Genomic DNA, 25,654 nt, shown 5'->3' on the forward strand with positions numbered 1-25,654 from the left:
CACATCAGACTGTGGATCTATAAGGTCATAAGAGGTTTCTTTGGTTGTGTCTGTCCCCCCAGACTGTGCCAGGAAATCTGGACCAGTAAGCCAGTTGGTGTCTGAGAGTTGAGCCGTAGGCACTGACCTGGTAGCAACATCTGCAGGGTTCTGGCTGGTGTGCACATAATGCCACTGTTCAGGATGGGTGGATTTTCTTATCCATTCCACCCTGTTGCTGACGTACACGTAAAACCTCCTAGTTTCATTATAGATGTACCCCAGCACAACCTTGCTGTCGGTATAGAACTTCAGGCTGTTGGGGTCGATGTTCAGCTCATTGACAACCAGCTCAGCAATCTCCACTGCCAGGATGGCAGCACCTAACTCAAGCCTGGGAACAGTATGGACTGAGATGGGAGCTAACTTGGCTTTTTCCCATGATGAAACCAACATGGCATTTTCCTTCAACGTCCAACACCTTGAGGTATGCCACAGCTGCTATAGCCTTTACAGAGGCATCTGAAAAGATGTGGACCTCTGTATGTTGAGCAGTGGAGAGGGAGGCTGTGATTTACGCTCGAGGTGTTTCGAACTGTTCTAGATGTTGGAGCGAATCTCTCCAAACAATCCATTCTTCCTCCCTTTCCACTGGGAGTGGGGCATCCCAGTCGCTTGTGACACTGATGAGCTGTCGCAGTAAGAGCTTCCTTTGGATGGTAATAGGAGCAACAAGACCGTGTGGGTCGAAGAGGCTATTGATAGTTGCAAGCACTCCTCTTCGAGTAAATGGCTTCTCAGTGCTGGCGACATGGAATGTGAAAGTGTCATTTGCAAGGTTCCACCGTAATCCAAGGCTGCGTTGCACAGGAGGTGCTTTGGTATCTAGGTCAAGGTCTTTCAAGTCCTTTGCATGATCTGTTGACGGAAATGCCTGCATGGCGACTGGGCAGTTTGATGCTATTTTGTGGAGTCTCAAGTTGGAGACTGCAAGCATACTTTGGGCTGCTTTCAGTAGACTGATGGCTTCAGTTGCAGAAGGCAGTGACTTGAGTCCATCATCAACGTAGAAGTCCCTGTGTATGAACTGCTTTGCATTTCCACCAAATTCGTCCTCCCCCGTGCTCACCATAGCCCATATATAGCAACCGCTGGAGAAGGGCGCTTGCCGAATACATGGACTTTCATTCTATATTCCACAACTTCCTTGGTGGTGTCGTTGTCTTTGAACCACAGGAATCTGAGAAAGTTCCTGTGGTCCTCTCTGACGATGAAACTGTGGAACATTTGTTCGATATCTGCTGTGATTGCTACCTGCTCACACCTAAACCGCATCAGTACTCCTAGCAAGCTGTTATTTAAGTCTGATCCTGTCAACAGCACATCGTTCAATGAGATGCCGAGATGTGAAGCGCCGGAGTTAAACACGACTCGGATTTGGCCAGGCTTGCGTGGGTGATACACGCCAAAACTGGGAAGGTACCAGCATTCGTGTAGTGGTGGGGCCATTTCAGCATGGTCTTGGTCAAAGATTTTCTGCATGAAAGCCAGAAAATGGCTCTTCATTTCAGGCTTTCTTTTGAGACCACGGCAGAGACTGGTGAAGCGTGTCAGAGCTTGTTCTCTGTTGTTGGGAAGACGTGGCCTTGGTGTGCGAAAGGGAAGGGGAGCTACTCAACTATTAGCATCGTCTATGAACATCTCTTTGTCCACCAACTGAATGAATCGTCTGTCCTCAATGGATGGGGCAACCTTGTTATCATCCCGTGTTCTTTCAAAGATGTTACTTCCCAGTGAATGCTCTCTAGCATTCTGAACTAGGTTGCCACAAAAATGAGAGTAGCATACGTTTTGAGAGCTGAGAGGCTTTGTGCCTCTCCCTATTGTGAGCTTCTCTTTCTTCTGACTCCCTTAGGCTTGTGAGCTACACCCAAACACACATCTCCAACTACAACCCAGCCAAGATCAAGTCTTTAGGCATAAGGTGCATTGTTTGGCCCATTATGCTGGTCCCTTACCTTGTGGACTTGTAAGACATCCCGGCCAAGGAGAAGAAGAATCTGTGCATGGGGGTCAAGTTCAGGGATGAGTTGAGCAATAGGCTTAAGATGAGAGTGTTGTTTGGCAGCATCAGGAGTAGGTATTTCTGACCTATCGTCCGGAATATAGTTGCACTCAATGAGCGTGGGAAGAAGAACGCTAAGACTTCCATCTAAGGGCTGAGCGATAAAGCCGATTCCTCTTCTCCCGGACATCTCTGTGACTCCAGCACATGTGCGCAGAGTGAAGGGAGAATCTGTGCCCTTGAGGTTGAATAAGTCGAAGAACTCAGGCCGAGCAAGAGACCTATTACTCTGGTCATCTAGTACAGCATAGACTTTAATTGATCTATCTGGTTGTTCTTTTGGATGCACCCTTATGAGGCAGATTTTATAGCAGGAGCGGGATGTGTTGGCTTCACTACACACTTCAGTACATTTGGAGATTATGTTAGGAGAAACGTCTTCCTTTTCCTCTCCACCATGCTCAGAATCAGGGTTTTTTACTGTTCATTTAGGCGGTCCCGGATGAAGGGCTGTGACATGTCTATTGCTGTCACACTCTTTACTCTGAATGGACATTTTGCAATCTTTAGCCACATGATCTGATGAGGAGCAGCATCTGAAACAAACCCCACTCTCCTTGAGAAATGCCTTGCGTTCTTCCAATGTCTTAGCTCGGAAGCCACTGCATCAATTGAGGGGATGAAGCTATTGATGAGCTATTGGAAGAACTAGCAACAGATCTGGTCACATGTGACTTTACAGAAGGACTTTTGGAGCGTGCCTTCTGTTGATCTTCTGTGTTTGCCTTGTTGTCCATCTTGTGTATGCCATACACCTTTATGAACAAGGTAGATGGAGAAGTACCTGTCTTTGTTTGTTTGGATTACTGTGTTGACCCAGCTGTGATGCTGATTTTTCACTATTCTGTCCACTGCTTGTGTGGCTCTACACAAGGTGACAGATAGCTAAACAGATGTCTTAGACACTGAAAGGGTTAAATGATGAGGAGACGTGGAAGTAAATGTGAGGGCTGTTTACTTGTTTGTCTTCATCAACTTGCTTTCTTACAGTGTTTTCAACAGCTCTGTGAAACTACGAGCAGACACACAAAAAGGCAATTAATGTAACTAAAAACAGTGTAGAAATGTATATGCTGGAATTAAACAGATGGCTGCACTACACCTGGCAAAAAGGTAATGTAATGATCTATACATCTCACCAAATATGATTTTATTTATACAACAACATCTGCATCGATACTCATCTATAAAGTCAAAACACGTAATATGACTCACAATAAAAGCTTCTCCAGGGTTCGATACAGGTGGATGCCGAAGATAAAACAAAGATGAATCACTCACTCACATCAGTTTTCCTAACTAATCCAAAATGGCTGGTCTGAACTATGACCCTACCCATGTGATCACAATTACCCAATACAGCAATGATATTCAGCTGACAGCAGTCTTAAAGGAACCACAAGGAGGTGCTAGTTGCCCTTAACATGTATGTAACATAACATTCCTTTTAGCTCTGTGTTGGTCTGCTGAGGGAAAAATCTGTCTCTTTAGCTGGTAAGTCCTGCACCAGCTAGTCACCACAACTTTTTTGCTGAAAAAAGCTGCCTGCTGCGCCCATATACAAAGCTCCTTCTCTGTGGGTTCGTCACTACAAGCGACATCTTTCACAAACAACAAGCCATGCAATCCATCCAACCTATACTACACATAAATTGTCACTGTACAACATTCCTATCTTACAGTATGCGTGACACATATGCTTTCTGTATCTGCAGAACATAATGTACCCTCTGCTTTGCAAGTCCTATTAACACCATCCTCCAGAGGAAAAGAGACTGCAGTATGTAATTTAAAGTTAATTAGTGCAATGCAGAAATAAATACAAAAATTTAAATAAAATAACCAACAGGGAAGTAAGAATTGAAATGATTAAGAATCAATGCACTCAGCTCCACTGTGCATAGCTCGGTGCTGAATCCTCAAAAACAAAAACCCAAAAGTCATCAGCCAGACAGGAGACCAATTAAATGATTTATTATTGCATGGGCGTTGCATGGGGGCAGATGACCTTCCTCAGCGCGCAAACCAGCAACAGAGTTCCACAGTAGCACAGGTGTACCTCAGAACTAAATCTTGGTTATTCTTCACTGGACACACGTCACTTTGACTAAAGGATGTGCACATTTGTCCTTCAGTTTTCCTTTATGGGCTTGTCAGCTTTCCTGGATTTCCTCATTAATATGCTAATGAAATTCCTCATTAAAACCTAAGAGGGCAGCTAGTTCACAGCTCGCGGTCTCGTGCGCGCTGAGAGGACTGTGGGGCTATTTTGGCCAGGTTAAGCATCTGGTTTAGAGTTCGAGTTAAGTGAAGGTTAGGGGACATGTTAAGGTTTAATGGTTAGTATTAAGAGCTGGGGGATGAATGTAGCCCTAGGTCATTAGTGTGCCCTCAAGGCTGTAAGAGTGTGTGTGTGTGTGTGTGTGTGTGTGTGTGTGTGTGTGGGCATCTATATGACCCCATGAATACTAATATGGCTATATGAGCGCTGGCTGACCATGAGTGTTCTCCCTTTGCTTCTCTTGATGTTTTCATCACTATTGTGGTAAACCTTGGCTCCCCCCAACACACACGCACATATACTGTCAATGCCATTAATTCTGTGTCTGTGGGACACATAAAGTGACAATGAAGTGTGCAGGTTAATGATTGGAGCGAGTGTCAGCGGCACCTACAAGCTCAGATACAAGCAGCTACATTTATATACACATACATACACAGACAGAGATTAATTTCCCTATTATTTCTGTGGCCTTGGGTTTCATTTGTGTCTATGAACGTGTGTGTGTGTGTGTGTGTGTGTGTGTGTGTGTGTGTGCGTCACATTAGCCGGCAATGCCTTAATATCTTTGTGGAAAATAATGTGTTTGTTTTATAACTCTGTGTGGCCTACACATTCTGGGATTCTCTTGCAGGATTAAACTCTGTCATGCTCTCAAACACAGACCCCTGTTTCCTAGCTCATTAATACTGCATGTCTCTGGGATATGCATTGTGTGTATAACAGGAACAACTGTTATAAATATGATTTGGTGGATTTCTTTACCATGAATGCCTGCACCTTTTGATTTAAGACAATCTTGGTATTGTGAGCGATATTCCGGGTTAATATGGAAAACGAGGGGCATTAGATTGCTGTCATCATGCAAAACTATGTGAAATTGTTGTTATCAAAACATGCAGCTGGGTGACAAATTGGCAGTATTGGCTGATAATGCCAAGGAGGTTTGTGTTCTGAGCTTTGTGCCGGTAATCCTGTTGTGGGTGTGTTTTATGACTTTGCACTTTAACAAACTGGCAGACACATCTCTCCCCATTATCTGGAGAGCTGCTCAGACTGACCTCCCTATAATATTATACTGATGTTGCATGATGAAAATATCATAATCTCACGGTTGAGTAGCCACGACAGAACGTATTATTTACTGCTTTTGAAAACAGAGGAGTATCATAATGTTGGTGTCCTATTGAAACCATGTATCTCAAAAAGATCTTGCTTTAAATGAGCTATGAAAAACAGCATTGTTTTCTGTTTTTTATGGATTTTATTGTATTGATCTTAACAATCTTAAGAAGTATGGGAATTGTAAACCCTAAAGGAACTCTTAACCTATGTAAATAATCCTTAAATTTCTAATATTTGCAAAAGGTTATATTAACGTTCATATTTCAAACAAGAATAATATGTATCTTAAGTTCACTTGCCTTAAATCCATCACATCTGCTCAAAATCATTATAGGAATACATGTTAAATTATATGTGTTTAAGTACTTGCTTTTGGTTTTACGCACCCCTACTGAATAATATAACATCTCTTATGGTAATGCCTTAAATATATTTGGCATAATGAAAAACACATTTCATTTCTAGGCTTGTGCTTTTTATGCATACATAATTGAAATTAGTTTTTTTTTAAAGCCACTTCATGATGTCGTACTCCACTGGAGGAATGGGACACCATTCTTCCAAAATATAATCCTTCAGTTAATGTTTTTTTTTTTATGATGGAAAGTGCTATGTTAAGTGTAATGATACAATGAACATGTTTGACAAGTCTTACTTACCTGGATATTGATTAGTATGTTTTGTTTACAGTGAAGGCAGACAGTTGGTGATTAGAAAACAGTAACGACGGCAAGTTCAAAACCAAAAGAAAACACTGTATGTGTTTTGGCTAAAAATCTGTGAATGGACAGTAATTATGTACTTTGCTTGAAGGCTTGTTTGCTGCTTAGCCAGTACCCACATGAATAAATGACATTCTCTCTTTTCTCCACCTCAGAAACATTAGCTTCTAAGAAACCATTAGCTACATGACTCCTCCTGGGCACAGCCCAAATTAGAAGGTTTCTAAACAGAATTCATCCAACCGGACGTACCGGCCAATGAAACTCACATTGCATAGCTACTTTTCATTGTCACTGTGCAAGCTAAGCTGTCACCAGTTATAATTGATAGAAACCAGGTTACAATAGAAATATTCATATTGATTTTGGTGTGTTTGGACTCGGTTCCACTGCATGCTGATTTCACAAAATGTGTATTTCATGCAAATCAGTGGATTCTATTTTTTTTTTTTTTGACTTGCATATGATTATTTCTTGACTGTGTGAGCCGTTAGCATTGTGAACTCATCCAAACTGACTCATTCACTGTGGCTAATTTCTTTGTGTCTGAGCTGGATCTTGCTGCCAGTATTTGAAGCCCTACAGTGGGCAGATGATTGCCTTGGCCGAGACTATTACACTAATCTATCTACTCTGCTCTGCCAAGCCCTCAGCCCAGGGCGCCTGTGTGTGTGTGTGTGTGTGTGTGTGTGTGTGTGTGTGTGTGCTTTTCTCGGTTTCATTTCACTTTCTTTACATGAGAGAAAGATGCCCTTCTATGAGTATGCATTTGGGTACTTACTGTATGTCTTTACAGTATGTGTCTGTGTATGTGTGTGTGTGTGTGTGTATACAGCACATGCATGTTATAGTAATCTTCTTCTCCCACAACAACGTCCTCTTCCCAGTGACTGTCACTCTGTCTGGCTTCCTGCCAACATTCACCACTGATGCAGCCCAACGTGGTGGTAAACGCTTTACTGTGTATGTGTGTGCACGGACGTGAGCGCGCCTGTGTTTGTGTGCGTGTGTTAATCAACTCTAGCTTTTCTCACTCCAGCTGGGACAAAGCCAGGAGGACAATGCGATCTTCATTAGCTGCTCTCATCTTTTTGACTGAAGACAAATGCTTGCCTTCATGCACAGAACAGTGAACTATGATACCAGATTCTTCTATTTCAGGCCATTTCACTTGATTAAATTTTGGACAAAACCTACAGGCCACGAACACGCATTATTCCAGGAGGAGAAAAAACGGCATTCATGGCAGTGATTCAGCACACAAGACCAGGGTTTCCAGGTCGAGCTGGAGTTGTGCGATAAGGGGCCATGGCTTCTAATAACTTAGCTGTAGTTCCCCAGGCAGCAGAGCCCAGTCAGACAGTGTGTGACAACATCTTTCTGTGTTTTTAAATGATATTCACTGCTCTGGGCTAGCTCATTAGTAGTTTCATGCAGCTGCAGGGAAATTTTATTTTTGCATTTCATAAGGAGCATGGAAGTTTTGGAAACATATTTGGTGATCTGACGTAAATTTACATGTACTGTGTGAAACTTCTGAGTTTTCTGAGGCCTACGTAACTAGCATTACATACTGAAATCTTAAGGTAATGTCATATTGAAGATATAATGTACATTCACACGTCCACTGTATGTTTTTGACTAACTTAAAGGAATAGCGAAATGTGTATTGGCTTTCTTGCAGAGAGTTAGATGAGAAGATGCTAAATGTGAATCCACCACCAGCAGCCGCCAGACAACGAGGTGAGACAGCTTGCCTGGCTGTGTGGAAAGGTAACAAAATCCACCTAACACCTCTAAAACTCAATAATTAACACAATATTTCAAGTTTGTTTAATCGGTACAAAAAACAAACTGGAAAAACAACATGTTTTATTGAGGGTTATGTCCTGTGATTTCCTGGAGTCTGGGTTTTTGGTTGTTTTAAGTAATGTCTGACAATTTAATTGCTGGTTTACATATTGAATGTTGTAACTATAGTCTTGTACAACAATATTTATACAAGAGTAAGCAGTATATGATAAGTAAAAATTATTTTAATATTGATACTTGATATTAGGGCATTTTTGGCAGCAAACTTCAATCACAACCTAAATAATCTACAATTCCAAGAGTCAAGTTCCAGAACAACTTCTAAATGGACCAATGGTGAGATAGTTTTGGCAACTGCCAAACCTTTTTCCAAGGTAAAAAAAGAGCTTTGAACCCTAGCTTTTAAGCAAAAAACAACTATTGGTATTACTGAAATCAGCAGAAAAAGCTACTAAATGGACATCACACACCAACCCCACTAATAATACACTGGTTTCAGATGGTAAATGTTCTTGGTAAAAGTTAAAGAAGAAAGTAAAATGGTACAAATATCAGTGGGCACCTGAAGTATTACTGCACTACCAACTCTTATAAGAAGTGATGGAACACAAAAACACAATTCCACAGCAGTGTTGCTGAAACAGGGATGAGACCAAAATGTGGGTCACAGATATCTAAAAGTAGGTTGTCCAATTATTTCAGAAAATGGTATTCAGTGCTTCTGGCTAAGACCTCACATGCTACCACAATGCAAGCTAGCTAAATTAAATAGCCTGAAACATGGAATACTTTGTCAGATAAGGCAACAAAATAGCATGCAAAAGCAGTTATGGGTTTTTAAAAAATCTTTCTTTGCACTGCACTTTTTAAACATGTGTTATCCTCATTTTCTCCCACACTTCTATTTGCTATTATATAATGCAAACACCAAATGGTAATGTGACTTTTTCATGATTCATTTCTTTCCTGTTTAACATAAGTTTTTCATGCTAATTTTCACAACAAATAAGCAAACAATCTCACACAACAACACACCACACTGTAAGCCACAATTCAATCAAATTGGTTTCTAAGCACAAAGAGAAAAGGATTAATGGTAGTTCAACTTCTGTCCCATTACTGTTGACCTCAAAGCTAATGTGGCTTACACAGCAGATGGCACAATGCCATGCTAATAGGTCTGAGTCTCTCAGGCAGACAGAAAACAATGCAGAAGCTAGCTTCTTATCTCTGTTTTACCATGCATAATGCCCCTGATGCCAGAGATAATGGTTAACATACACCCACTCAGCTTGTAGTCAGAGGTGGATCAGGGATTTTGAGCCCAGACTAGGTAGGCTTTGCACCTCCCCATCCATTTTTATTCATTAAAGCCTGTTCAAAGTCAGACTCAGGGAGCACAGTCGCTGAAAATGTCAAAATTAGCCACCTAGCTAGTGCTCTAGCAATGATTCCACAATTTTAATGTAGCAATGAAGTGGAACACTTTACACTGGTGGTAACAACTTATCCAGAACATTAGGATATTTTGCCCACAAACAAACAGTGTAAGAAATTCCCATTTTAATTACAGACATAATATTACAGTTCCAAATTAAACACATTGCCACCTCATTTAAATGTGTGTAAGGGCATTATCTAAAAACTATAATTATCCTCACCCTTTAACAACTCCTCTCTTATCAATGAAACACACCAAAAATCAGTGCTATTTGTTTCAGTTAATCAGTTAATAAGAATATATCAAGGTGAGACAGGGCATAGTTGCCATTTTGAGGGTTTTAATAAATTAAAGAGAGTAAAGTATGAATAAAAGATTTTGTGAAACAAATTTTGAAATGAGTTCAATGAACATCCAGTTCCTCTTAGGGGTAACGTACCTAGTGCTGCAGATCAAACTAAGCTTTAGCAACTGAAATCTGCAGTCAAACCACACTTCATTACACATACAAGTCAATGCTAAAGGTGTGTCTTGAAGTCTGGAACATACAGCAAATTTTAAAAAGATATTTTGGTTTGAAGGCCCACAACTTTACTGTTTTGGTTTCCCTCTCACCCGCTGTCATCAACCTAGTACCCGGGAAGGTAGCTGTTTTCATCAAAAAAGCTCTGATAAAACACACTGTGTGCCATGGACCAGCACCAAACAGCATATAGTGCTGATCTGGTGAACAGAGCAGACCAATTATCAGCTAAAGAGACCAACATTTCTTTCAGGAGATGAAGAGGAAGGAGGCTCCACACTTCTCATTATATTACAAGATCTCATTACTGCTGAGCTCAATGCAAACAGGCGCAGCAGAGTAGATGTCAAAGTGCCATGCAACGAAAGCTGTCCCAGATGTGGGTAAGACATTTCAGCACTATCTGTAGCTGGTTGTACACCTCCTCCATCTGCCCAGCTCAGCTCCATTCCTCCAGTTTAGCTGAGTCATCTACATTTCTCTTTAATGCAGGTTGACTCCTTCCAATCTTTCTCCCTTCATACTGTCCTTTCTTCCCTTATCCCTTCTTACTTGCTTTTAAGGCTGTTGTTTTTAATCTCCCTTACATTATGTTTTTTTTTTCTTTTCTCATCTAATTACTTTTTCATTTTCTGGCCTTCTTTCTATTCCTTCTTTTCTACCTCTCTCCCATCTTTCATCCTATCCATGCCTTTCTCTTACTCCTTCCCTTTCCTGTCATTCCTTCTTGATAATGTTCCTTCTTTTCTCGTTCTTATGATTATTCTTCTATCCCTGTCCAAGTTTAAAACCCCATAGACTACTTACAACAATAACACTGTTACGTTAAGCCAGGTTTATGTTTATGGTGCTATAAAATCAGAATTGGAACATTACGGGGAGATAAAGGCGGATGTTTTTTTACACCTTTACCACAGCTGAGCAAGGTGTTATACCTAGGCCGCAGGGACTATTGGCAAGGATAAACAGAGTGTAAGAGAGTGGGGGAGAGCATGCCTTTTAAAAGCCTGAGTTCCTCCCCCATCCCCTGTTGTGTAGCCTCATAAAAAAGCTCGCCACACAATTTGCTTGATGTGTAGTTTTTTGGAAAATGGCAACCAGCCCCTGTAGCTCGATGGATCTGCTGGAGTGGAAAACAACCGCTGAAAGAACACTGAGAGGAAAAAAAAACAAAAAAAAAACAACAACAGGCAGAGCAGATGAGGACTGAGAAAGAGGCAGAGAGGGATTTGTGTCTGTGTTCTTCAGTAACAGAATGTCAAAGTAGAGTTTGTGCCCTATGAAAGACAATACAACCTTAGATTTGGCAAATATTTTGAGGCCTTTATGTCCGCAGGCCTGTAGTAGCTGAACTATATTCTACCCAAGCCTTAAATGAACCTCTAGGGCTCCTTCTCTAGGGCTTGTGTTTATGGATATATGCACAGGAAAACAGATTTTTATTGATTCATTTAAAATCTCAGTGTGGTTTAGTTCTCATTCCTCATAAGCAGCCTGCTCCCTACGATCCTCATCTATTAGTTGTTCAGAGCTATGAGGAGGAACTCCAAAATGGGATTTTTCCATGCTCATATCTCTTAGCCAGGGCCAGAGCTCACATTATTTCTATTTCTTATTTTTGCTCTTAATGTAATTTTTGTTATTGCATACTAAAAGTATGGAAGCATAGGAGAAATTAAACCTCCAAAATTCTATACTGCTATCCAAAGAAGGTTAAGGTCGAGGGCAACTGGACTTGGTTAAAGATACTAGAAGACGTTTCATCTCTCATCCAAGAGACTTCTTCAGTTCTGAACTGAGGGGAAACCTCCGTGGGGTCATTTGCCCAGATCATGGATACCACTCGTTCGTTAGTGCTCCTGGCTGTTGTAACGACAGTCGTTATGGTTGTTAATAATGTCCTTTTTATTACCTTGGGGGAGTGTAGATTTCAGAATTAAAATTTTTTTATTTTATCCCAAGATTTTAGATGCAAAATGTTAAATTCCAATTCCAATTGTTGCATCTGGTTAACCCTTGTTTCTGGCTCTCCCAGAAGACTCCAACCGCCTCAGCAACCACCTGCCTGTTAGCCTCAGTTCTGCCCGCAGCCTGGACACTTCCCAGCTCACGGATTTCCCTACACCCCAGACCTGGAGAGAGCCCTAGCCCCGAGCTCTCAGACTTCCCTTGCTGATTCTCTTTGAATAAACTGTCTAACTTTGATCTGCATTTGGGTCTTCTCTGCCTGAAACCTGACAGGTTCCTTTTAATGGCTTACTATTGATCCAAAAGTATTGAATACATACCAATATTATGCAAAATGTTTATTATACCTTATTAGAAAACAGTATTTTATCCTTTCTCTGTTCAAGGCACACATATCTTCAACAGCTGTTTTACCATCATCATTGTTAAACCTATTTATCGACTAAACAATACATCTATTCAGCATGTAATTTGTGCAGTCTTTCTTTAATCCCAGAATGGCTTGCATTCATTCAAACTCTTAAAGGCAATCATTGGCTCTACATCTGAATAAGAGCTGTTTTATGGTTGTCGTTGTCCATGCCGGCGGTAAGTTTTACTATCATCGACACAGCTGTGAATTGTTCAATAAAACCAGTGAGGTGAGGCCAAAGAGTGCATGTGTTGCTGCTGTGATGGGCCATGTGTAAAAGGTCAGCACATTATTTCATCGACATAAGCCTACCCCCAACCTGACCCTGAAATAAGGGGTTAACAGCTGATGCTGAGATAAGGGCTGTGCGGATGACTCAATTTAGTTTCAGAAAACTAGACATCCAAGTTTGAAATTTTGCAGCAGATGGATATGCAGCATTAGCAAAAGACAAAACATGTTTCTTTTGGTAACCATGTAATACAAGCCATATATCTACAGCTTTTGCCAAAGCCTGTAGGTCCCTACAATTTAGGTACAATGAATACAAAATTGTAGTGCTCTGGATGAGTGTCTTGAAGATGCAACAGAATTACTAAATTGATCTCAATTTCCCCAGAAAAACCCCGCTGCAATTTCACTTTTCCTTCACCACAGTGGAAGTCTGAAGAGTGAGTTTTTTTACAGGTTCTGTTATTTCCCTTGTTAAGATATTCCCTAATTACATATTTATCAATTAAAATACAGGCTTTCTGTTTTTGACAAGGTTTGTAAAAGTCATTCATTTTGATTCAAAATTAATAGACTATAAAAATAAGAAATATGCAGTTGCATGCTGTTCAGGTCCTCCCAATTTAAAACTTGGATATTTTTCAATAGAGATTTTTTATACAGAGGATAGGACAAATAAGAAGGTATTTATATAGAGTAGGTCAGTTTTACATGGACAAAAAAGCTTACCTAATTTTAGAGGAGGTGGATAATGTATATCTAAGAAAGCATGTTTTTAATGGAGTATGAAGAATTGGTTTGAAAATATCTACTCAAAGCCAACATTAAGGCCATCTCTGCATTGGCCCTGAAGTTAACTCTTGTTTATCTAGAAGCCAAAATCTTCAATTCAAAAATATTTAGCGGAAAACTGATTGTGTGAGCTGTGGGATTTGTGTGATGTGGAAAGTGAGTCATGTTTTATTTTGTACTGTACAAATTATGATGATGTAAGCAAGTTAATGTTCCACGAAATGGCTTGAAAAAACCTGAAATATTCTGTTGTAACGATGAGCAAAGATTTTAATAGCTGATGATTTTTTTATGAGTGATTGATTATTTAATTATTTATTCAGTTTTTTTTTCCAGTGATCCATATTAAATGTGTTATGCATGTTACAGACAATGATGGTCTGAAGACTGGACAGTAAAAGACGCTTCGATTGTTTTGTTCCTCCTTCAATTTTTGGACTTTCTCTGTAGTTTGGAAATGTATGCGCTGTATTCTGGTCCTGGCTTTCACTGGTATGAATTTAAGGTGTGTTGTAAGCCCATTAGGGCCGGGCATATGTATATGCATGGCAACAATTTAATTAATAAATTCATTTATTTTATAACCAAAGTTAATTGTGACAAAGCATTGTATTTATACATAACAGCTGCATTGCTGTTACAATATAACAGCCTGCTGGTAAGTCATTTCTTACAGTGGTTTGAAATCTGACACCAAAGTATGACAGCAGTAAGTTAACTCTGCAGTTTACAGTTCTGCACTATAGCTGCTTGAGATATCTTTAGCTTCACACACTCACAGGAGGAGCTACTTCAAAGCTCCAAATATTGAAGGTCCACATACATCTTAAAAAGGTGATACGGTGTACTTAAAAGAAGCTTAATTAGAATACTCTGGCAGCTGTCTGTCATACACTCAGCAACTACTGAGCTAATACAATCGGATAGATCATTTATGTAGAAAAGACATGACACTATATTTACGAACAGTAAAAAACATAGCCCACACCTTATTTTTTCTTTAAAAATACTGGCATACAGAGAGCATACTAACCAGACTGCAGCCAAGATTTTATATTTAATGTTTCACTAACTCACACAGACTTGTAGACATTGTTCATATTGTAAGTTCTAATGTTAAATGTTATTTACATTTGTTGTTTGTGAGGGAGTTTCCTATTGTGACTGTCTGGGCAGTAGGCCGGCCTCCGGAATAGAAATACAATACTGAAGCAGGAGAACTTAAAACACCGGTACTGTATCAGTAAACATCTGCCTGTCTCAAGTGTCCTTAAGCAAGACACAGAATCCCTGTCAGCTCCAGGAGTGCAGCTGACCCTGACCTCCCGCTGGAAGACGGTGTAGGTGGGACTTCCCAGCAGGATTCAATACAGAATCAAGTTTAACAACTATTACATTACTTCAGATGTTGAGCATATTGTACGTCCAGGAGGTTAACATAACCAGGAGGATATTCCTGTTAAAGTTTAAACTATCGCTCACTGTCCATCTGTTTACCAAGAGCTGGATTCACAGTATGAAGGAAACATGGAGCAACCCTCCCTACAACCAAGAGCATTATGTTGAGCAGGGGGGGAGTAAAGCGCAGAAATGTCAATGTGCGGCAAATCAATAAGCTTTCATTGAACCTGAAAGTAAATGCCCTGTCTGTGCAAATATGTGACAATATATGACAATAACAACAGTGTTCCCTTGTCTGTCATTCCCTTGCCCTCCTACTCTCTCCCCTATGTCGCACCCCTGTGTTTTCCACTCCTCTTTTCTTTTTCACCCGCTCTGTCCCTCTTCATTCTTCTCTGTTTGGGTAATGAAAAAACAGAATCAATGAGTTGCTGCTTTTTGCCAGCAGAGGTGTTGAATTGAAATCAATCCGCTATCTAAAGACAAGAGAGCAGCAAAATAACACAGAGAGAAGCTCAAATGACTTCAGTGTTTATTATTGAGGAAAGATAGAGTGTGAGAGGAAGAGAAAGAAAGGGGAGGATGACAAGACAGGAAGAAAGAAAGGCTCTGAGTGATGTGACAGAGCGAGGAAGGACCAGGGTGGGTGATGAAAGGCTGTCTAATCATTCCTCCCCCGTGCCCGCACAGGAAGCTGTTTGTTTTTGTGGCCGCCGTGCTCTCCAACTTAATACTTTCCAACAAGTGTTTTAAAGTCTCGGGCTAAAAGTATAAACGTAGCCTTTTGTAGGATGACAATCCTACAAATGCACAAAGGCTCTGCTATGCTTTTGTGAATAAAAGAGAGATTGCAGCAGAGAAAAGAGGTGGATAAAGAGGAGAAGAAGCTATCTTGATGTGAAAAGCTATGACGTTATCTTTCAAAGACAGACAGCTATAAATCCCACTGGCGCCATCTCTCTCTCGATGATGCATTCTCTGAATGGGGTTAAGTGCTGATGAATTATGTACAGAGATTAGGAATATTAGGCAAGGCAGATAATACCAGCAGATTCTTCTATGAAGGATCTCTGTTTGTGATTGATTGATATTGGTGTAGTCATGGACAGATAAAGACTGTAAGAGATCAACAATCACAAATTCATGGCTCATAGTAAAAGAAAAAACCTGTCTTCAGAGATAAATTTCATAACAACCTAGAGCTTTGCCATCATCATGACCCAGACTGTCAATCTCAACGCTCCCCTAGCTCCTAATGATGATGAGAGCTGATGAAGTATGTGTGGGGATTAGAGATGATATGAAAGGCAGATAATAGTGGCAGATCTCCCCTCCAATGTGTTTGTTAATTCCCCTCTCGCCCATTTCACCGGAGTAAATATTTAGCTCAAATAGCAATCATTTCCTGCGAGATCGATCTGATCTGTGTAATCCTGAGCAAACGGCAGAAGTCAAGAAGGACCAGCGGAGCTCTCCCCGTGAAGGCCGTACTGGTGAGTCAGCAGGATAGAGTAAGCTGCGGATCGTGAACTTTCTCGCGTCACAGTTTGTCTGGCATCTTTGCTGTCCATCCCTGTTTCATCTCTGTGTTGGTCTAATTAGCCCTGTACTCTAGGTCTGTGCCGCAATGTAATAAACAAAGACAAAAAGTCTCAACATATGCTCTGTTAGCACTCTTGTAGCACCCTTGTAACGCCCTTGTAGCACCTTCGTAGTCACAGGATCCCAACAGGATCATTAAAGTTGCATTTAATCTACTGTAACCTAATCTAATCTAATCTATGCAGCTCAGACGTGGGTAATTCTCTCCCTCTCTCCACATTAGCCATACATAGTTCCATTTCCATTGTGTAAACTGTCTGACTCTGACTGTGGTAAACGTCATACTGCCGTAGTGATTCTGTCAGTCTTACCTGTAGACCAGCGAGTCATCCTGGCTCCCATTGTACTGTATCTGGAACATCCTAATGCCTGGAATATTCCTCTGGAAGTTGAACTTGATCAGTGCCGTTGATGACGTGGCCTCAGCCGTCACCACCCTCTTATCCACCCCGCCCTTCACGTCACCCGTCACGTTGCTCCCGTTGGCTCCCCCCCGGGTCGACGTGGAAATGTCTGACGATCCTGGGTCGGGCTCCTGGATGTTGTTGGTGTTGTTGGAGATGTGGGGGAGTTTTATAATGACCAGGTCTACAGTTTGGTGGGCTTCACCTGCAGGGTTGGAGGAGATGCAGGTGAAGGAGCCGGTGTCTTTCACAGTACTGATGAGGATGTCCAGAGTCCCGTTGGTGTAGACCAACGTTCTGGAGGAGTTGGATACCAGTTTGCCCTCAGGAGAGATCCAGTGGATGGCAGGCTCTGGGTCACCTCTAGCTTTACACCTTTAAGGAGAGAAACCCAGCAGATTGGAACATATTAGGAACAAGACAGAATGGGGTCAACTGTACAGTAGAGGCAGAGCATTGCTCGATGGTCGTTTCTGGATTCTCTCTACCTTCCCTCTGGGATTTAAGTGGGAGGTGAAAGAGTGTGAACATTATCTTCTGTGTCGACAGAGCACGTTCATTTAAGTTAGAATACTTCTTACATTACAGCCAATGAATTACAGAGGAATTTTGCTGTACATAGGCTACATATTGCATAACAAAAAGATTTTTACTGGTGGGGAAAGAAGTAGGTACAAGGGAAGAAGACAAGCGTTTAGAGAATAATGGGATAGCAGTTTGTAGAGAGAATTTACCCTTCTAAGTTTTTTTCCCCCCAGATTATCAGGCGTATCTATTAAGTAATGACAGCATACAGTTATATGTAGTTTTAGACTATTAAGCAGAGATGACAGACGGTTAGGCCTTATGACAACTAAGAAATGGATTTTGCAAAAAGCACGTGAGTCATATAAGATAAACATTGAAGAACTGAAGAAAAAATTACCTTCTATTCATACTCATGGACTTCTTACAATGACCTTTTGTCTAGGTGCATGAATTAATAATAATGGATGCAATAATAAAGGACTATTAAGTCATCAAAGTTATCAGCAAATCAAAAATATGGAGCACAGTGTCATTAGGGTCATTGTTACCCTTTTCATTTTCTGTAACTACAATGAAGTGCCATGAAAAATATTAGAATAGGAGCTAAGGGAAGTGTATTTACTTTATAGGGCACTTTGTTGCATGGTCACACTGTACACATTCTCCAAACATGGGTGACAATGAACTAAAGCAAGTTTTGCTTGTTGTGGAAGAGAAAGGGGACAAATGGAAGCAACACAAAGTCAAGCATTTCAGAGGTATTTTCCAGTGCCCAGTTATGAAACAGAAAAAAGAAAGAAAAGGCTGGGTAAACTGGATCATCAGTCATTACCAGATGATAATGAAATGTATGCATGTACCACTACAGTTTTCATTAAAGTGGATGCTGCAAAAGATGAGAAATGTTAGGTGTGCTGACCTTCTGATAATTTCTACTATCGTATGTATGGAGCTGAGGACAAGACACAACAAAGGAAAGAATAAAAGCATCTCATTGATTTCCTCTGCCCCCTTTGCATTTTCATCATAATTCCATATTTGAGAACATAACATCTTTCATGATTGGAAGCGTGTGACCAATATATATGCAAATGAAGTAATCATCATCTCTCAGACCTGTTGTTGTCTTGATTTAGTTTCTTCCTCCTTAAAAATGTATAGTGATGTCCCTGTCTTGTGCTTCATTGAACAACACAGTATTTCATGTCTTCCTCAGCAGCTTGTAAACATAATGCTACATAACTACAGGAATTAAGGGAGAGAGTGCATATCTGTGTGTTTATGTGTTAGTCAAGTGAGGAAGATTGCAGTGCTTATAGGATAATGAGGGACATTTAATGATGAGGAATTTTTACTGATTGCATGCGTTCGTATGTTTTTCAAAACGGATACCTCAGTGCAACTCTTTGCCCTTCAAGCACTCTCATCTCATGGGAGTATCTGGTGATGAGTGGAGGTTCGCATAGAAACTCCTCTTCAGGGATGGACCAGAAGTATCGGCCGGAGAGGTGTTGGGGTGAAGCGCACGTCTCCAGGTCGTCCTCTCTGTTCAGCCTTCGCAGCCACAGTAACTCACAGTTACAGTGAAGGGGGTTCCCACCGAAAGACAACGCAAAGGAAGTGGAGCTCAGGATCCCTGACGTGGCCAGGACCTGGTAGTGTGAAACAATGATTTAATCTTTAAAAAAAACTGTCTTAGTCATATATTTTTTTTTTTTTCCAGAAAAACCCTACTTCAAACTCCACTTAACATATTCACTGGAAGGTGTCTAATTCAACTTTCCGATTTGCCAGTTGAGTGTGTGGTATCTTGCCGTTTTTCCCATTAACAGATAAAGAGACGTTTAAAGTTTGCATTCCAGAATTGGATGAGTGATTGTATGAATTACCATGGCCAGAAAACATGAAATATGATTCAAAATGTATAAGAAATGAGAAGAAAAGTTTCAATTTTGCTTTAAACTGATTTATAATGATTTCATTGTAACTGAAGTTGCCCCATTTACTACCATTCATATAGTGGCCGAACAGGAAATGTGGTCTTTATCTTTATTATATTATACATCAGTTATTATATCTGAGTTGTCAGTTACACACAAAGGACAGCTACTGTATATTCAGAATATTTGACTGTTCCTTAAGGTGGGATTTAATGTGGTGAGAATAAAATCTCTGAAAATACCTGTGCCCGTTGAAAAAGTGGGTCTGGTGGCAGCTTTTGGAGTTTATTAGAGGTGACGTCCAGCCGGTTGAGTTTCTGTAGCAGGGAAAATGTTCCCTCTGGAATGAAGTCTAGCATGTTGTGGTCTAAACTCAAAGTATGGAGGCTAGTCATTTTCTGCAGAAATAACAGAGAAAAACAGAGTTTTATTATCCTTTTTCCTTTCATAAGGATTTTTTTCTGTTTTAAGCGAGCCAAGGAGAACATAGGGATACAGAGTATAAAACTGTTGAACTGAAAAGCCATGTTGGCTGGCTTGTCGGCTGGTAAAGAGCCCTGGTTAAAAAATAACTGTTGGCACTGAAAATGCTTAGAAATTTAAAAAAATCAATGACAACTGTATATGGGATCGATAAATAGTCCACATAATGGCCCCTGTTCAATGCAAAAGCCATTGACATCTTTTTATCTTAATTTCAAATAAATGGCCAAAAAGATTTTATGACCACACTTTATGACTACTGCGCTTGGGATTGGCTTTTTTAGGGGCCTCTAGCCAAACAGGTTTGAAAGGCTGCTGCAGTTTAAAGAGATCCTGACCTGGATGGCTTCCCATGGAATAGAGTCCAGGTTATTGTAACTGAGGTCCAATTCTTCCAGTGCCAGCAGGTCGTTGAATGCTCCCTGGTGGATCAGCACCAGCTGGTTGTTGTTCAGAATCAGGTGGTGAAGCTTCGACATCCCGCTGAATGTGTCATTGCCTATCCTCGTCAGTCGGTTACTGCAGACAAGACAGAGAGACAGCTTGATGAACCTGCAATCTTATTCTGTACTTTGTAGCTTCAGAAATACCACAAACACATATCAGTCTACAGCTGCATGCCTGTTGAGGTGTAGAGCTCTGAGGTTTTCCAGATCGGCAAAGGCATGAGGTGTGATGAAGGAGATGGTGTTTCTGGATAATGTAAGGTCCACTAGCCGTGTCATGTTTGCAAAATCTTTTCTCTTCACACTGTGGACACAGATAAGAACAGTTTAATTAGACAAGAGACATATCATCTATGACACATCCCCTTGCACTAGCTCTGCTACTGTTTTAAGCAACAGTTTTGAGGAGACAGTGCTCTGATTAAGTGAAGCTGGCAGAGTCAATCTACAGATAAAAATGAATTTCTAAGTATTCCTTCAAAAGGTAATGTTGCATATTTGTTAGTATTTCAGTGATGTTGAAGAAGATATTTTATGGGGAAACATTTTCAATATTTAAAAGCAAAATGAATAAAAAACAGAATTTGCATATGGTATTCCTTTTATCCTGCGCAGCTCCTTCAATATTGGTGAGCGTGAACAAGGCTACAAACCAGAGAACGGAGGCTAAACTGCTATGCTATCAGGAGACAGCCTTGAGCTGCTCCACTGACGATGAACCGGCTATGACTTACTCTGGGTCTCAAAGAATGTGCTTTTTTTGGGACATCTAAATGAGTTTTATTTTGTTCTAGTGCCAGCGGATAATGTGCTCATATCACCATAAAAATCACCCTGGGTAATGCCACTCTGTCCAAAAATTCAGCAACTTATTCATTTCTGCCGGAGAAGCCCTAGGCTTTGTTGCCTGATGACATCATAGATCAGTGTCTCTGTTTTCAGTTTTGAGGAAAAGTTGGTCATTCTCACACATTAAGACTGAACTTCAAGTATTAACAGAGTACTATGCATTGGTTGTTAAAAATGAAATGTCAGTGAAGTAGTAACCCTAAAACCCTAACCATAACACTAATATCACTATTGAATATCATGATGAATTTTCATCTTCCAGCTGAAATTGGAAATTGGAGTAGCCATTGCAGCCTGTTTCGCAGACGCCGGCTAAGTCACAGATCCAGCATATTTCGGTGAATTAAGGGTTGGACATTGTTGTAACAGAGGAAAGTCTAACAAAGATGGTTTTGGTGAGTTTTATCATACTTTTACGATGATCTACAAGGCAAAATTACTGTTTTTCTCAATGGGGTCTGGTGAGCCGTAGCACCCATTTCATTTGGGCTGACATGCTGGTGCTCTATTGCAACATTTAGTGGGAGTGAATGTTGCATACAACCCCTTTAAAGATTGGGATGTACAGTGAACTGTTGAAATATGCTTTTTATATTACACAATAGCCGTGCCATTTATCTGAAGAGCAAACGCAGGGTAGGGATTTGCCAGATGTATTGTGGCAAAAGCTGAGCCTGGTTCTACCATGTCAAAACATTGGTCTCACTGAAATTAATGTGGTTTTAGGCATACTGTCACAAAGTCTGTGGTGGAAGTTGTACTAATACAAACAACATAAACTGTGTCTGCAGTGTTAATATATTATTGATTTGACTGTTACCTTGTGACAAAGTTATCAGCCAGCCGTAGCTCCACTGTATGCCTATCAATGTTCGGTGGTACAAACAGTAGACCTTTCTTGGCACAAAGGGTTGCCAGGTTGGGTGACAAGATCTGACACACGCATCGCTTCGGGCAGATCTGTGCCCGCACTGCCATGGCAACTGCCAGCATCACACACAGCAACAGCCTCTCCATGGTTACCGCCCCACCTGGACAACACACCTGAAAAATGAGACAAAGCCAGAGAGAAATGGAGACGTTAATGACATTGGACTTTTTTTTTTCTCAACAGGAGTTCCCGGCTTTATATTGTTTATATATAAATTGGAAATAAAAAACTAGAAAATGTAAGAAATGGAAAGACACAATGGAAAGATGTCACAGGTGCTCAGTTGTTGTGCACCACTAATACCTTGATAATCATCATCATTTATTAACATGTTTACACAATATTTAATATTCTCCAAGTGTTTCTGCAAAGTCGTCTGTATGCAGTGAAAGGAAAACCCTGTGTGCTTCACACTGTGAGTATAACTTTCTCATGCTATGCTCGACTAATAGACTACTTATCACCCACTGCACTTGCTTCTATATCAACTAAACTGCATGCCACTCTGAATGCAGATAACTATATTGGAAGTTGAGTGTATATATATTAAAGGTTTGACAATAAGTGCAGCATGGAGAAGGATGACTTGCACTCTACAAGCGCCTGTTGTGAATGTGCTTTGTTAGTATGCATCGAGAATGTATTTGTTCACCAATGAATAACTGTCATGTTATTACCATTTGCAACTGGAGTGAATCTGATCCCAATGAAGTTAAAAATTGTAACGACCCAAAGTGCTCTGACTTGAATCATCGCCAACTTTTAGGCATCACTAATCAAACCAGAGTAGATGTTTATTAGAGTCATTTGTTACTCTGCAGTGTTGCTATGTGTGTCCATGTATGCATGCGCACACACACACGGACACATTCAGTCATCATTAGTAGGCAGCAATGCTTGTACTTAATTAGGAAAGGTTTAGAGAGAGAGGCAGAGCAGGGCGAGGTAGGGAGAGAGAAAATGCTCATTAATGACAACCTTGATTGGGGTATGAAGGACATGGGAGAGTCAGGATTAAAGGGATCACAGTGCAAACAGACACACACACACACATTTACAGGCATATACACACTAATACACAAACACAACACAGGCTGGGTGTGGGTGAAACAGTGCACCTTTCTCACGCTCATATGTGAGGTGTATAATATTTTCAAGCAGGACACTAGTCGAAATAAAAATAAATTCTCTTATGAGCCATTAGTGAGAACAACTGCCAAGTCATGAAAAATCCCATTTGCTAGTATTGATCCTCCTCCTGCATGACAGCTGCTTTGCCTTAGTTCATCAGTAAGATGTTATTTTGCAATAAAACAAAGCCTGTTAATGTCTTAGTGTAATTTATAACTGCGGATTTGGCGCCTTGAAAGCCGTAAGTTAGAACTTTTAAGGCGACAATATAAGAAAGTGGTACTCTGCTTGTCATTAGCCTCTGACTGATTTGTTCCAAACAATCAAATCGTTTGCAACAATGATCATACAAGCAGAGAAGCAAACAATCAGTGGGGGAGAAAATGTAGCAGTGCTCGGGGGCACTTGGAGGCAAAATGATGACTGATAGAGGAGAAAACCATATCAGAGAGCTGTAATTCCACCTCACTAGGAAGCACACAGTTGAAGTGTTAAAATCAAAACGCTTTTTTGTTGAAATCTTGCCACCATCTGTGGTGTGAATTCATACTGTGGCGTTTCTGCACCGCACTTCCTTGACACAGACTGTCAGTTTTCCGACTACAGGCGTAAATCTAAATAAAATTAGCTCACAAATTTATAGCTTCGTATAGTATGTATAGTATGACCACAGTTACAAATAAATGCATCCCATAAAAGCTATTTGATTGGAATGTTGTTTTGATTACTTTGTATTTTTGGTGATATATATGTCTGATGGCTATTCAATGAATCATATAAAGAGACCAGAAGCAACCTGAGATACCACCCTGATTAAGACAGACAAAACATTTGGGGTATAAAGCATGGTATGCTGTTTGACATGTTTTATTTTGATACAAATAACTCACACTCAAACATCTCAAAGAGGAGTATGGTGCTTTTGGTGTCGTTAGACATCTGGTATTACTGTGTGATCTGTATCTGCACACATTATCATAATGACATCTGTTCCACGCTCCTTTGCGTTTACACCTGGTATTAATAAGCATCTTTGTTAACTCTATCTCTGCCCACTTTGAGATTGGATCTCAATATACAAATTATTTATGCAGGGCTGGAGGATAGTCACCAAACAAGTGTGCCTCCCAAGTCAAAGAAAGCGTCATTAATTTTTTTTTATCACTTTTTGTGGAAAAGGTAGAGTCGGGCAATGTTTCAACCTGCTGGGTGCATTTATGCTGGGTTAGTCTAATGTACAGTTTACTGTGCATGCTTCTATGTCCGTGCACTGCACCTGTTAGATATAATTTCTGTATGCACTCTCACGGAACTGTTGGTTTGCATGTTGCATAGCTTTTAATAGTACTTGAAGTACATGAACCACATTATGTACGTGAAGATGCATTTCAGTCTGGATTTTCTTTTTTATAAATTTTATTATATGCTTTCAAATTGTATGACTTTAAATGGCTCTGTTAAATAAAAATTGTATTTGTTTTTAGGTTTTTCAGGTTGACTATGTTAAAACTCTCCAGGGGCTACAGATGAAAAATAGTCGTTTGGCGAACTGTAACGCATTTACTTCAATGTTTTATTAATGTGAATTGTCGCTGCCAAATTAAACTTAATAATGGTAAAGAAGAAACTGCATGGTTGTTGATAATGTGTGTGCTTTTAATCGATTTGGGACAAAATGGGAGATCTATGGCACAGAGAAATAAAATATATTAGGCAATTAGGGAACATATAATTAGAATAAATGTATTGTTATTTTAGGTCTTTTCATGGGATTAGTTTACAATGAGAGAAATAAATTATTATTATTATCCTATGAAGTTGGCCTCCGAAACTGCACACCAGAAAACCTGATCTGGGCAAATACAGGTGCTGTCAGGCTTTAATGTTGTGACGGGTGTCAGAAGACTCGTCTTTGCAATGTAGGCCAAGTGTTTGGAGACCAATTTAGTATCAGTTTCAGTAATTGACACTTCTCCTGTTGCTGCCTGAATGGAGTTGGTGTGATAAAACTCTACTGCAGGTTGATATACATATTCATATGCAATCTAATCACTACCCAGGACTAAGAAGCAATTCACCTTTCTCTAGTCTAGTGGTGCGGCCCTCTCTCTATGTATATCTCTTTCATTTCTCAGTGTAATTACTGAGCTGAAACCTGCTGCAATGTCGGAGGTCATACAATCCCTGTTTTTCTTTCCCTCTATTTGAGTGCAGAGAAAGAAGAACAGAACGGCAGCTAAATAGAGCGCCGGATGACTCATACGCACTGGCGCTGCACAGAGAGGTAGAAAGTGAGAGAGAGAGAAAGCTCATGACCCTTGTGCTTTGTGTGAAAGCAGATATCAGCTCATTAATTACACTGAGAAATGACTGTAATGAGAGCGAATGAGTGAGAGAGACGGAGAAATGGAAAGGAAACTAGGGAGAATTATCAGAGAGGGAGAGGAAGACAGAGAGATCAGAGAGCGAGCTAATTAAAATGAGTGCTGAGCTGTGAAAGGAAAAGGGGGAGAGGGACGAATTTCATT

General features: G+C 40.4%; 1 protein-coding gene across 2 annotated transcripts in view; it reads right to left on the minus strand.

Moving 5' to 3' along the window:
• Nucleotides 1–25,654, minus strand: part of lrfn5a (leucine rich repeat and fibronectin type III domain containing 5a) — a 112,725-nt gene that overhangs the window by 6,851 nt on the left and 80,220 nt on the right. For both annotated transcript variants that reach the window (XM_038729594.1, XM_038729593.1), the window contains 6 exons: nucleotides 21,885–22,108; nucleotides 20,391–20,519; nucleotides 20,108–20,288; nucleotides 19,529–19,684; nucleotides 18,739–18,998; nucleotides 16,726–17,193 (listed from right to left, as the gene is read on the minus strand). In XM_038729594.1, coding sequence (XP_038585522.1) covers nucleotides 16,726–17,193; nucleotides 18,739–18,998; nucleotides 19,529–19,684; nucleotides 20,108–20,288; nucleotides 20,391–20,519; nucleotides 21,885–22,081 — 1,391 coding nt within the window. In that variant the 5' untranslated portion in view covers nucleotides 22,082–22,108. The remainder of the gene's footprint in view (nucleotides 1–16,725; nucleotides 17,194–18,738; nucleotides 18,999–19,528; nucleotides 19,685–20,107; nucleotides 20,289–20,390; nucleotides 20,520–21,884; nucleotides 22,109–25,654) is intronic.

The sequence above is a fragment of the Micropterus salmoides genome, unplaced genomic scaffold, assembly GCF_014851395.1.
Source record: "Micropterus salmoides isolate LMB-PRFRI ecotype aquatic unplaced genomic scaffold, ASM1485139v1 Ms_hic_scaffold_19, whole genome shotgun sequence".
In the NCBI taxonomy this organism is placed as follows: domain Eukaryota; kingdom Metazoa; phylum Chordata; class Actinopteri; order Centrarchiformes; family Centrarchidae; genus Micropterus; species Micropterus salmoides.